Genomic DNA, 13,750 nt, shown 5'->3' on the forward strand with positions numbered 1-13,750 from the left:
TTTTCGATACTCATAGGATTGGAGTAATTTTTTTCGATAACATAAAAGTATCGACGTTCGGCACCCAGCCCTATTTGTGATTGGTTTAAAGAAATGCCAATAAACCAGGGCACGTTTTTCTCCCATCCCGGAATGTTGAAGAAGATGTGAATCTTACTTCGCAGCGCTGTGGAGATAGGTCTGGCAAAGCGAGACTAGGTTACGGATGAAAGGATCCAGCAATAGCTGTGTAGCATTGATAATGATGTCATGACACTTACATGCAGCAACGCTATGACAATCAGCTAAGAACCCCACCTACATTGCAAGAAATGCACTTGGTACCAAAGGTGAGTCGAGTAGAGTCGAGCTGTACTATGCAGTGGAAATGAGGCATTAGTGAAGCTAGATAAATGATGCATCTAATCAGAGAAGATGCCACACCATGCCCAGGCCAACATGGTGAGTTAGAAGAGATAATGACTCAATGACTTATGTACATGGAGAATTAGCCATTGAAGAAGAGACGAAAATGTCTCAGGAATGTGAAAGCTTCTATGTCTTCAATTAGAGCACCATACAATTACAATTACATTACTGGCATATTCATTAAAAAAACATTCCCGATACCAGCTTTAAAAAAAAAAAAAAAAAAAAAAAAAATGTGTTTGGAATGTTAATATTGTTGCATATTATATTTCTCCAACTGCGGCTGCAACACTGCGGAAGAACAACCAGTGTTTGCAATTACGACCAGCTGAGAAATGCACAAAATTGTTATTTTCTATAATTTAGTCAAACTCACCAATTATGAGTTTGGTTGAGATTCATAAAATAAAAATAAAAAACAGATTGGGACTTAAATAGAGGGATGATAGAGGTAGGAAAAGCCCTAAAAACCACAGACACACTTGTCCATCTGTTTCTCCATGTGCTTGCTGTGCATTATTCACACCTACACCTACACCTGCTCACGGACAGTGCTTTGAACAACCTTTGGACATTCGTCAACATGGACACACACTGACCTTTCACAATCACAGGCCAAAATAGTCACAGCAAATCCATCTCACTTATGAATTAAAACTACATAAATAAACATATGCTTTCATATACAATGGCTGGGTTTGTCTTATATTATTCTGGGACTGAAGGGCATAAGGGAGTACTTATTCATGGACTCAGTGCCTACTGTAACATGTCTTCCCATAACACAAAAGGGAAAAAAATTAAACTGCAGCAAATTATTTGTAAATGTAATATTCCGGTGTGAGTCTCACACTCCACGAGTGCAAGACAACAAAAACTTTACAGTCCCATAAAACACATGGCCTGGGGAACACCTTCATGCTTTGTTTACTGCTAACAACACCATGATTTTTACTGGTGTGCCATAGACCACTCAGGGATTAAAATGGTCATTATGGTAAGAGACCCCCACCCTCCACCAATGTCTGGCTGACATATGGCAGTGGAGGTAACACAGATAAAGTCCCTTAAACAAGCCTCCTGAACACAAAATTGTAATTTGCGTGAGAGGGCCATGAATAAACTAATTGAAAAGCCAACAGATGAGAACCATTTAGGTGAATATTGAAGTGGTGCAAAGGAAGTAGAGAAAAATAAAATGATGCATGAAACTTGCATACAGCCCAGTCATTTCTGCAGTTGCACCTTTTTATCTACTTGTCTTGTCTCTTCCCCTCTTTTCCCCCTTTCTCTCTCTTCAAAAGGGAGGCATGCTGTGTCTAAAGCCAGTAGGGATTTCCAACTCTGGTATCATGACAATTATGAGCCTGGCTTTGATTGGTCCACGCAGTTGATTTTGTGTTATATGCAAATCAGGAATAACAACATAAGATTGGCATCATGCAGCATGATTCATCAGGCCCCCCACACACACAGAAGGGGTTGCACAGTTACCACTTTCATCACTCTACTATAATGTTCATGCCAGATCCTTAGCACCAATAGCATCTTCAATGGTTGTTTTTCATAGTAGGGAAGAAAACACCTCAAATATCTACTTCAACTTTTGAGCAGCAGCAGTTACAAGAGAAATATGTGGCATCAACAAACAAATATACAAATTCAGATCTTTGCTATATTGACATTGTCAGGCGGGAAAAAGTCAAAGACACAAGCCTGTTTCCTGGATTACACAGCCAGTTCTGGCTACAGTTCTGATACTGGTTAGTGATAGAGGGTGAGGGACTTGGATGAAGCCTATTGTGCTATTGATCCCGTGGACATGAGATACTAGCCTATTCACTGTAGAGTCACCAGAAAAACCTCTAACGGATCAGACAATATTAGTAAAGCATACACTTGTGTTGACTGAATGTTATCAGCTTGGGAAGCAGGCAGAGAACTCCATTTTAGCATGAAGATGGGATGATGTGTGATAAAACTAATCAACATGAGGCTAGTTCCAAGGAGGGTATGAAGTAATCAGCCTGGCTAACTGTACGGCCAATATTGGTCAAAAGGCAAGTGGAACCATGCTCGGATTAGACTGAAATAAGCAGCCTTAATTAGATAACCATCCAGTGTGTCTGTGTGAGGCAGCTATACTCGCAATCATTACATACAGTAGATCTAAAACTGATCATGCCTGGAGCTGAGACACTGACCTCAGTCACCTCAGGGTTTGTTTTTTTTGTTTTTCATGAGGAAGTTCACAAAATAAATGGCAATCTTTGGAGCCACGATGATGTTCTGTGGGAACTCACACAAACAAAGTGTGTCAAAGGCAGCATATAATCAGGAACTCAAAGAATGGCTCATATAAATGCAAGGAAATAGAGAAGACAGTCGAGCAGCGGATAAAAAAAACATGAGAAAAAGGAATGACAGAGTAAGGTTCAAGACGGTCATGGACTCACAAGGCACGGCGTGACGGTAGAGGTTGTCTCGGATAGTCTGCTGCAGTTCGTGGTCAGGCGAGGATTTCTGGAAGCGCTGGCTCAGATAATGCTTCAGGTCCTTGTTCAGCTTACTTCCTGTCATTGCGAGCACAAACAGGAAAGCATGTGGTAAGTGCATCAAAACAACAACAAAATAAGGCAAGCAGACAGGAGAACATCACAAGAGTCAAAATGACGCTGTTAGAATTCACAGTCAAGTGTCAAACGGCCACACAGTTTGGCTCCCACAAAAAGAAATACACAATTGTTCCCTGCAACCACAGCAAGGCTAGCTGCTGAGTGCATAGCCATGAATTGTACACTTGCCATTGTCACTCAGAGGGGTAGCTGGCTGCAGACTCTCCTTCTCCAACCAGCCGTGGCTAGCCAAAAAGCTACGACTGCTAGCACTATGGCTAGCACTGTGAATCAGCCCTCCTACCGCTACGCCATCTGGACCTCAGACACACATTAGGCTACTGAAGGGCAGCGCGGCTGGAAAGTGTCCGTATGTGGGTGTGATTGATTCTGAACGTGTGTCTGTTTGTGGCCATTACAGTGAGTGTCCATATTACAGGCAGAGCTACAGTATGCATGTGCAAAAACAACATAAACAGTAGGACATCATAACAGAAAAAGAGTCACACAAATAGAAAAATTAGGGAATGTACAGTATCTGATGAATAGGACACTGTCTTGATCTAAATTCAATAGCAATATGGCTTCAGGCAACAACAAACATCACAATATCACGTTCTATATTAGTACATGGCCCATTATTTATTATCCAAATGATTTATCTCCTCCTTGCATGGCTGCTGAGACCATTTTTAGTTGTCTTGGGCAAACAACCATAAAAGGCCCTGGATCTTGTTTCCATGGAAACTGTGTGTGTGTGTGTGTGTGTGTGTGTGTGTGTGTGTGTGTGTGTGTGTTTTAATAAGATGTTTGAGATTGTTAGCATAGTACAGGAGAGCATTCTGCACCGGCTGGCAGAATGATTATAGGTTCATATGATACAAATACAATTAAATCATAACCCAACACACCCCACAGAAATGATACAACTGCTTTTTATTTTAAATGTGACCCAAGGTGTTGTCTGTCATTCATATCAACATATGTAACAAGAGTGGGTAAGATGCAAAAATGTAGTTATGGTCACATTGCTCCGAATCAGATGGTTAATGCTGGTTGAGAAGCTGTAAGGCTCACGCTGCAATTGAAACATTTAGTTCTACACTTTTAACAAATAGTACTGTCTAAAATGTCACTCTCTAAGAGAAGTATTTAAATGCTTGAATTGGGTTTCTTTAAAAAACAAACTAAAAATTATTTGAATTATTTGAAAGCAAAGCTCTCACATAATTCAACATTTTTCTTTAAAAATGTGTTTCCAGACTTAGATAATTTTATGTTTTGATGTATTTTATTGTGAGAAAGTAATTTTGGTTTCATTGTACTTCCTTCTTGAATCCAGGCCCATGTCTAGAAAAATATTTAACTGAAGTAATGAGTGACACATTTGATGAGCCATAATTAGTGTCATGGACAATGTAGCCGTTTGGGCAACAGTCTGAGTGGAAAGGTTGAGTCTTCGCCCCTCCATCTAAGCGCCTGCTGGGAGGAAACTCCCCTCCTGGCCCTGTCCCATCCAGACATATCACTGGGTTGTAAATCCTCACAACAGGTCACAAGCCAACGCTCAGCCCAACAGAGAGCCTAATGCACACCCTTATGCGCTCTTGTGCACACCAATTACCGGAAGGCAAAGGGCATTCCTCGCTGGCAGACCCCCAACTGGCTGGTTTTCATTTGGAAACCTGTGACATGAAAAACTTAAAAAGAACTACCAAAGGTGCCATTTAGGAAGAGATGAGAGTGCTCCTGGGAAGGATTCAGGCATCAGAAACAACAGGTACCCAGTCTTAATAATAGATAGCTACAATTTGTTAGCCAACCTTACACACTCATATCAAGTCATATTCAAATGGAACAAAGTTCATCAACACACAAAATCGTGTTTTACCTCATAAACATATATACATTGTATTGTATAATACAACATGTTTCCCTGCAGAATATATCCATTAATTTTACATCTTCTAGCATCAGCACTACTTGTTGCTCACATTCTTCATGGTATTGTTAAAAGGGCACTACAGCAATTTTGTATTGCACTTTCAGAAAATTGGGGCACTTGCTAGGAACACATTTAAATCAGAATTGATAAAACAGAGGCAAAGACATTAAGTCCTATATATTCTAGTATGGGTCAAGCTCCCAAAATTGCAATTCCATTTGTTCGGTGTCTGTATAAATGTCCAGTCTAAAGTGCAAGCCCCATTCATTTTGAGGTTTTTGTACTTTCTGTTAATCAAACTTTGGCTAGAACTGAGCGAGCTAAAAAGAAGTTGACAAAATAAAAAAGGAAATAAATCGACTGACTGTGCTTTATATAAAATGTGTTACAATATTTTGGTTGGTAAAAAGTTCTTAGCATGTACAGGTGAGTCATAATAATAATAATAAAAAGAAGAAGTTAATTTTTGGACGGTGGACAATGTGAGCAGTGTTTAACAAAGCTAACTTAGGCATCCTGTGTAGTTGGTTGATCACTGGGGTGCAAGCAACATCACCTCAAGGAGCTATTACATAAGCTTTAATCCAGTTCCGTAGATTTTGTCCTCCTCTCACTCTCTCTCTTTGTTTATGCCTATCTTGATGAAAACCATGTTGTTTTCATGAAAATAAGCATAAATCCTTCAAAGGCAGAACAGTGCAAATGACGGGGCCCTGAAGGAACTGCTGCATTGATGAATGAGAGGAAGGTAATCACTTAGGGACGTGTGCATTTAGTAGATAGCACTATTTGTCCTGCTGTTTTTGGCTCCTTTGCAGTCATGAAGTGCTGACATCAGGATGTCCACTGTTCAGCACCTGGTGTGAATGTATTTTATTTAATAGTAGGAGTCTCCGAAAAAAAATTCGGACCAATGTCTAGTACTGACATGGACCAACACCTGGCTTTAAAAGGACTAGTGCAGTGCCTGTCAAAAATGTGCCTGTTTGGAACGGGCCAATTGCTTGGCCTGTGATATTGCTGCTTGTAGAATTCTTCAAAACCAAATTGTACCCCCCCCAAAAAAAGGACCCCAAACCACTTAATATGCAATTCCACTGTATAGCCTACTACTGACTTACAGTGTAGGCTACTTCTACATCAGAGGAAGACATTGTACTACTATATTTACCTGACAGAGAACGCTGCAGATTCAGAATGTAATCACAAAATATCACAATGAAATATGGAGTAATCAGACATTAGCCTCATGGACTTATGGCAGTGTGCTACCCACCCAGCCTGTTATGAGAGCTAATCAGCACATATCTCCGTTAATCAACAACCAGAATCGCGGAGAGAGGGAGAGAGAGAGAGAGAGAGAGAGAGAGACCGTGTTGTCTCGTGTCGTACGGTCGTTAACGAATTTAACATTTCAGCAATGGTGTTCATTTCCATAAAGGTTCGGTGGCTTGACGGTTAACGGTGAAGTATGGATTTGATTTGCAGGGTATTTTGGCGACGGTAACGTTATTAGTGTTGTAAATTAGCAGTAGACTTAATTAACTCGGGGTGAGTCTGAAAAGTGCTGCGTCTGACCAGTTCAGCTCTGAGATTTTCTCGTATCACAGCGCTGTGAAGGAATAATCTCAGAGATTACGTTATGTTCTGCCAGCTCACAGCAATTGCAGGAAAAGAGTCAAAGGCTGTAACACCCACCCACCCACCCGCTGTTGTAAAGTGTTCTGCATGTGGCGTCTGCATGTGATGTGCAGGTTAACTTCCCCCCAAACACGGACACACATATATGATACGTCTCAACTTTATTAGACAGAGCGTGATGCCACTTACAGGCAGGCTATCTGTCTGCCACTTGTTGTCTGTAGCTGGTTGTGCTTCGCATGTGTGGGATTCTGAAACGTCCTTAAATTCGGGAATTGTTGTTTATTCAAAGTCAAAGACAGTCCAAAGTAGTGCTTTTTGTTGTGGGTCTGAGATGTATGTCACATTTTAGCTGCCAAAGCTCCGCTGCTTTCTCCCTTCTCTGTGCTCAGTCAGTGTGCAGTGTGAGAGGGGGAGTGGCCAGTGGCTAGAGCGGCAAAAGCCAATGTGTGCTTCTTTTACGGATATATATTTAACGATATCTTTTGCATTTCTAATCCAAACAACGTCAAACCTGGCACTGCACTTACTCGTGCCCGTAGCAAGACACATGTCAAGTGTGAAATCCATCGGACTAACGGTTCAAGAGATATGCGCGACACACACACACACACACACACACACACACACACACACACACACACACACACACACACACACACACACACACAATTTATAGATAGATGATTGATTTAGACATAGTAGGAAGCTGTTTGGCCAGTGTGACCGATTGTGAATTATTTAAACGATTATGTCTTTAGATCACACATAACAGATCTTGCCTTGCCTGTCATATTCTGATTTCTTGCCCCCTTTAAATGCCCACTACCTTCAACAGTGTCCTCAATGCCCTCACAGGGAGTGAAAGATGACCATTAGCTTTTCAATGGCCTGTGCTGGGGTGTTGGCTTGGACCAAAGTATGCATGAGGTCTGGGAATCAACTCAAACTCATTTTTGTGGTTACCCAACATAATATGTTGTTTCTGGTCTAAGGTCAAATACTTTTACATCGCATTTCCTTTCCCTTTTTTTCTTTCCTGTCCACTACTTAAAACAACAACAGACTACTTTAAAACCACTCTTCTTAAGTGCACCCGCAATGTGTGGATTTCAGTCTTTTGGTTGGCTCCAAATTGGGCCTAGGTTGGTCCAACTGTAGTATAAATACAGTCAACTGTGTTATCTTAGAGACTTCTATCCTGTGGATGCTTTACCATGTGCGAGAAGGTCAAAAACATCACCACTTCCCTCAATTTAAGCCTTTAAAGCAGCTAGTCAGCTCCTTCAAACCTATTGCAAAAATGTTAACACCATAAGTCCATTCACTGCTACTCTGGTGCCTTGCTCTATTTTGGTACTGTGTGACAAAGCATACTGGCCCTGATGGTAAACAAAGGTCACTGTACTGATCCTGAAGACTTGGAAGTGGACAGACTTGATTAGACTGACCTAAAAAACGATATAGACCCGAGATGTTTAGATTGTTTCTTTTATAGCTAATTGGGTCATCAATGCCTCATTACCACTGCACGGTTCAGCTTGACCTTTCTCTATTTCGTTTCCCACTGTGAATCGTTAGTACGCCCTCAGTGTAGGCAGGACTCTCAGCTGATCAACATAGCTATGCCGCATGACACTGCCATGACGTTATCTTAAACTTAACACTTGCTGAATCGTTTCATAGGCAACCAAAACAGAGGAATGTCTGCACTTTGTCGATTGTACGGCGTAGCGTGTGGCGTAGTTTTGCAGGCTGCCATTTCTTTTTTAGATCTGGGTCGAGTGAATACAAAAAAATTGCGTGCGCTATTGACGGTAGCTTGGCTATTTAAAAATGGCGGGTTTGTGAAGGATGTCCCGTGTCGCCCAGGTGACAATTCTAATTACGATTCTTGCTGACCAATCAGTGGTCTGCAGTGTTTTTAACTTTAAGTAGAGGCACAGCTCACTTGGAACCTTGACCGAGGTGGTACCAAAAAAGTAGCAGGTAGTAGGTAACTATCTAAACCTTTGCTAATGGAAAACCAAAAAAAGAGCGAGTTGAGTACCATGCAGTGGGAATGCAGCATTAGATTCTTGTGGCTTATCATGGCTTCATTTACTCCCTGTATTTGGTATTAACATGAATCAAATATTGTATAGTACATTTTGTCAAACTGATGACCAACTCCAGGTGCTTAACCACAATGAAGTGCATTTTTTTATTGATTGATTATCTAAATTGCATGCAACATGCAACAAATAGCAAGTAAGCAGGCAGCAAGGCTGGGTTGGGAGAACATTTGGCCGCACACCCAAATCCCTTAGAAAACAAAATTAGAAAAGACATATCCTTCAAACACAGCCCACCTGTTATAGATTTTCCATAAGCCCCCTAAAACAAGCAAGATTTTGAGGAGACATGCAATCCATGGCAGAAGGGAAGTGGGGGAGAAGGGGTTTATGCAAGGGAGAGAGAGAGAGAGAGGTAGAGTGTGTCGCACAGAAAGAACATCCGATTAGACCAAACAACACACCAAAACAGTTCTAGACACAGCTGAAACGTGAAAAGCTCCACTACTTTCCAGGCATCTCCCATTCAATCCGCCCCTGCACCCCTTAGCTCTGATCAGCCAGCCAAGGCCCTGCTCAGACATGCAGAGCCAGACATGGCACAAGCCAGACCCTGCGCTAGCAGTTGACATCTGTATTCACAGCATGGAAAAACCAAACTTCACTGAAACTCTATCCCCCTGCTTGTAGTGGGAAAGGAAAGGTTTGACCGATTTCTGCTGATTTGGATATGGCAGGAGTCACGGAGTTGTACGGCCCTTCACGCTCCAGACGAGTGGAGCCATTATATAGCGGGGAGTCCCGGAAACTTGCTTGATATTCAAACCTACAGCTACTTTAATGGTACATAGAGGTCTTTGTATGATCCGACTGCCGTTCCTGGAATTAATCTTACTTGTGTGTACTGTAGAAAAGTAGCTGAGGCTGTCGATTCCTGACCTGGGCTGAGGCAAAACCTAAACTTACTTAACACTTCATTACTTTCACTGGAAGAACCAAAAAGTAATGGAAGTTTTAAATGCCGTCTGTATAATTCACAGGAAGAAATTCACAGGAAGAAATTCACACGAGAAAGAGGATCTGTGTTGTTCCAAATTACTGTTTTTAACTTACAATATATGCAAAATATAAGGCCATTATTTACAATTTTCTTACGTTTGTACACACAGGATAGAGATGGCGGAGAAGCGGAGCGGTGAGAATTTCGGCTCTGGCATGCTTTAAACTCATGGTGTGAGCGGCACCCGAGCGGGGGATATGGCGACACTTTAACTTTTTTAAATAATTTGCCCTGTGCTTCATCCAAAATCCTCTCCACATTGTAAAAACTTGAGGTGGTGATTGCTTAACTTTTTCTAAGGGCCATTATAGGGTCCAAATTTTTTATTTCTCCAATTCTTTGTTTTATGAACTAAAACATGAAAAACTAATAACATTCCTATCTGCCGTACTTTGTGTTTAGCATGCTAGCATTGTCACTGTGAGCATTTAGCATGCTGACTTTAGGATTAGGTTTAAAGCCCCAGTGTGCCCAAGTTAAGGTTCTTATATACTGGACGCAGCCCAGCTGGCGCTTACAAATGTGACGTCATGAGATCGCCGTGACTATTTATACCTGCGCTGGTGGTCGCGACACTAGTTGCAGTCTTCTCCTGAACAGCGGTGGCGCTAATGAGCAAAGGCTACCGACGTTGCCCTTTCTACGGACTAGAAGAAGAAGAAGAAAAAGATAAACAACGGCAGAACTGGCAGCAGCATTGCCGTCAATGCTTCGATTTGATTCAATGACCTACTTCGTCGGATCGAGCCTTTCATTCACCATAAAAAGAGCTCATCTTAACCCAGTAAGTTTACCAGACAGACTTGCAGTCACTCTGAGAGTCCTGGCATCTGGTTGTCGGCGAACTCATTCAGGCTTCCCGTTTCCGCTTTGTCGCGCCGCTGAGAAAAAAAGAGCCGTGCTCGCGCGCCATAAATCCGACGCGCTGGCCGGATATTACATCATTTTGGCGTCACGATGTCGCAAGCCACCTTGGATGCGTCTAGTCTAAAAACCCCTTAAAGCATCCTAGAGCCCGTGTTTCCACTATATGCAGTACATTTAGTAGCACCGCGGCTACTAAATTTGAAAAATATGAAAAGGTCATTTTGCAGAGGCATCTAAGAAAGTTCTAACTTCAATCAGCACACTGGGCAGTCATAGACACAGTCACCATCTTAACACAAAGCACCAGTCTAAGTGACAAAGCAGAAAACAGTCATATGCCAGGATGCCAGCCTGTTTTACACTAAGCCAAGTCAGATTTGGCAGCGCCACCATGTTTGGCTGGGCACTGAGTGTTGTATCAACGTAGAATACACAAACAGACTGGCATACAAGGTAACAAACAATTTTTTTTTTCTTCCTCTCTTCAATTTTCTTTTTAACATCACAAGGGACATGTTGCCAGGCAGAGGCTATGTTTAGAATAAAGTATTCTTTCAGTGGGCTGTTTATTGCCATATTTAGTATCTCCAAAATGGGACATAGTAAAGCTTTAAATTAAAGGGATTTGTGCCATTCAAACCTGACCTACTACAAGTTATATTCAGCTACGAGACATACACAGGCTGTCCAAAGTCATGTCCTAAGTAATCAACTCTTAAGTGAGCAGTCCATCCATGGCTCTAGTTAATCAGATAATTAGGGCTAATCACCATTTAATTGATTCAACCAGCAACAGCTATCTACAGTTAACATTTTCATCGCCACTGATCAGAGCTTAACCATATGTCCTAATGATTAGGCACATGTAGAGTAGTCAGAAAGATTTCAATCTGACCCTTTAACAGTGATTAAGGATTATTCTCTATCCACTAAAAGTGCACGTACGCCCAAAAGCCAAAAATGGCGTACGCCAAAAACAATTCAGATTTATAAAACCGTGTGTATGCACATCTATAAACAATGTTCCCTTTATTTAGTGTTTATATGTTTACAACCATTTGGGATTGTTAACACCTTGCCAACACAGCATCAACTAGTGGTATCCCCAACCCCGAGATACGTTCGTAAATTGTTAGCAAGGTTAAAATTTCAGGCTAGTAAAAGCACTGTTTTTTGGTTCACTTCCCATATTTAGGTCGGATTGCATTCTTACCTAAAGTGAATCGAACTCTAGTGCACATGGTAAAGACCCTGGTGGTCAAGCGGGCCAGAGTTTGGTTGTTTAGTCTGGACCAGAGTTTAGGGTTACATATTGACAAAATGTGATATTGCGATAGATATTAATTTAGATATTTTTAAAAACATATATAAAATTACAAAAGTTAAGGGAAAACGCATCAAAATAGATTCATAACAAATACAACACAAGGTTTATTTCAACCGACGGTCACATTGGACTGGTACAATATGAATAAATAAATAAATAGATAAATAAGGACCATGTCTACAGAACTGGACATGTTTTACTGGTTGGACAGTATAAAATAAATAAAGAGAACAGGACACAACTTTTCTTTCACATCTCTGATTCATTCCGTGTTGTTGTCTATTTCTTCACTTACACTGTCACGCTGTCGAAATATGCGCACACGTGGTACGCTCCATAGGGTTTGTCACGTAGTGGACGTGTGCAAGTGGCACGGTAACAATGAAACATGATCATTATAGTGTTTCAAGCGGGCTCTAAATTGAACACAACTAAGCCACACAGCCAACGGATATATTGCGATAACGATATTGAGTCGATATATCTTGCACCCCTAGATATAATATTGCGCAACGTGATATTGCGATAACGATATTGAGTCGATATAGCTTGCACCCCTACCAGAGTTCGAATGAGCTTTCATGCCACCACAAACGAACCAGACTATCTGAAGAAACACTCGGTTAAAATGGACCAAACTGCTGAAAGCAGGTGTGAAAGCAACTTTAGTATGATGACTGACCCACACTGCAGCCAGGAATTATGCAAATGAGAGAAAATGCAAATGGTTAGAAAATCTTTTCTTTCAAGCTCTTAAGTAAGGCAGTTGATAATAGCATTATAATCTGTAGCGCTTTGAATAAGGAGTCCCAAACCATACTGCAGAGATGTGGAGACCAATCTTTCATATTAACTGAGCACTGAAGGTGTGTGCGTCTGTGTGAACATCCCTGTCTCTGAGCTCAACACTACCCCCTATGTTCCTCTATTAGATGTGGCCTGCATCACACAGCAATGGCCGGGCTCTGTATCCATAGCAACAGCTGCCAGATGAGTACAGATTGTGGTGAAGGTGGTGATGGTCACAGCCAGTCATCGTCTGCTGCCCCCATCTGGTGTAACAGGATGTTACAAAAACAAAGGAGAGATCTTCCTAACACAAATAGATTCTGAGCAACACTGGTCTCGTCACAAGTGCATCAGAGTTTGCAGTATGAATGTGCTCCTCAGTGGAATGTGATGCACTCTACTTAGAGGACTTCAACGTCACAAAAACAACCACATGGCACTATCTAGGCAGGTCCTATTAAGTCAAAGCTTGAAAAATCGGTCTGGATATCTGTTCTGAGATCTGTGTTTGAGTTGATGGTTTCTCCAGCACCCTGCTTTATTTGATGGTTTATCTTTTCCGTTGCATGACAGGGAGGATTTCTAGTGGTCTCACATGCACCAATATTCTTCCAACACTGTCATGCAGTAGCATGTATGCGTTAACGACTGCAGTCTAGATACTACCATACTCATACACACACTCATACACACATATTCTTGCAAATGCGCATGAACCTTATGAACCGAAAGTGATAAGCAGCTTTCCAATAAATGCTTGTATGAGATGGTGAAGCTCTAAATTGAGGACATGCAATCAGACACTGAAATAATGTATATGAATATGGCTTTAATCGGTTTTTTATCTTTATTTTTTTAATATTTGTTCTTGTATTCTATCTTATTATGTATTGTATAATCTGTACATGTGCTGTGTGTCTGATATGTTTCTGCTGTAGCACTGATATTTCCCAATTTGGGATCAATAAAAGTCTATCTGTCTATCTAACTATCCATGAGCCCAAACTGTCAAACGGAGGAAAATCTCTTGTAACCAGCGATGTC

General features: G+C 41.3%; 1 protein-coding gene across 6 annotated transcripts in view; it reads right to left on the reverse strand.

Moving 5' to 3' along the window:
* magi1b (membrane associated guanylate kinase, WW and PDZ domain containing 1b) overlaps positions 1-13,750 on the reverse strand; it is a 151,407-nt gene that overhangs the window by 74,638 nt on the left and 63,019 nt on the right. For all 6 annotated transcript variants that reach the window (XM_028575252.1, XM_028575253.1, XM_028575251.1 and 3 more), the window contains exon 2: positions 2,865-2,981. In XM_028575252.1, the coding sequence (XP_028431053.1) occupies positions 2,865-2,981 (117 nt within the window). The remainder of the gene's footprint in view (positions 1-2,864; positions 2,982-13,750) is intronic.

This window comes from Perca flavescens, chromosome 4 (genome assembly GCF_004354835.1).
Source record: "Perca flavescens isolate YP-PL-M2 chromosome 4, PFLA_1.0, whole genome shotgun sequence".
Taxonomy (NCBI): Eukaryota; Metazoa; Chordata; class Actinopteri; order Perciformes; family Percidae; genus Perca; species Perca flavescens.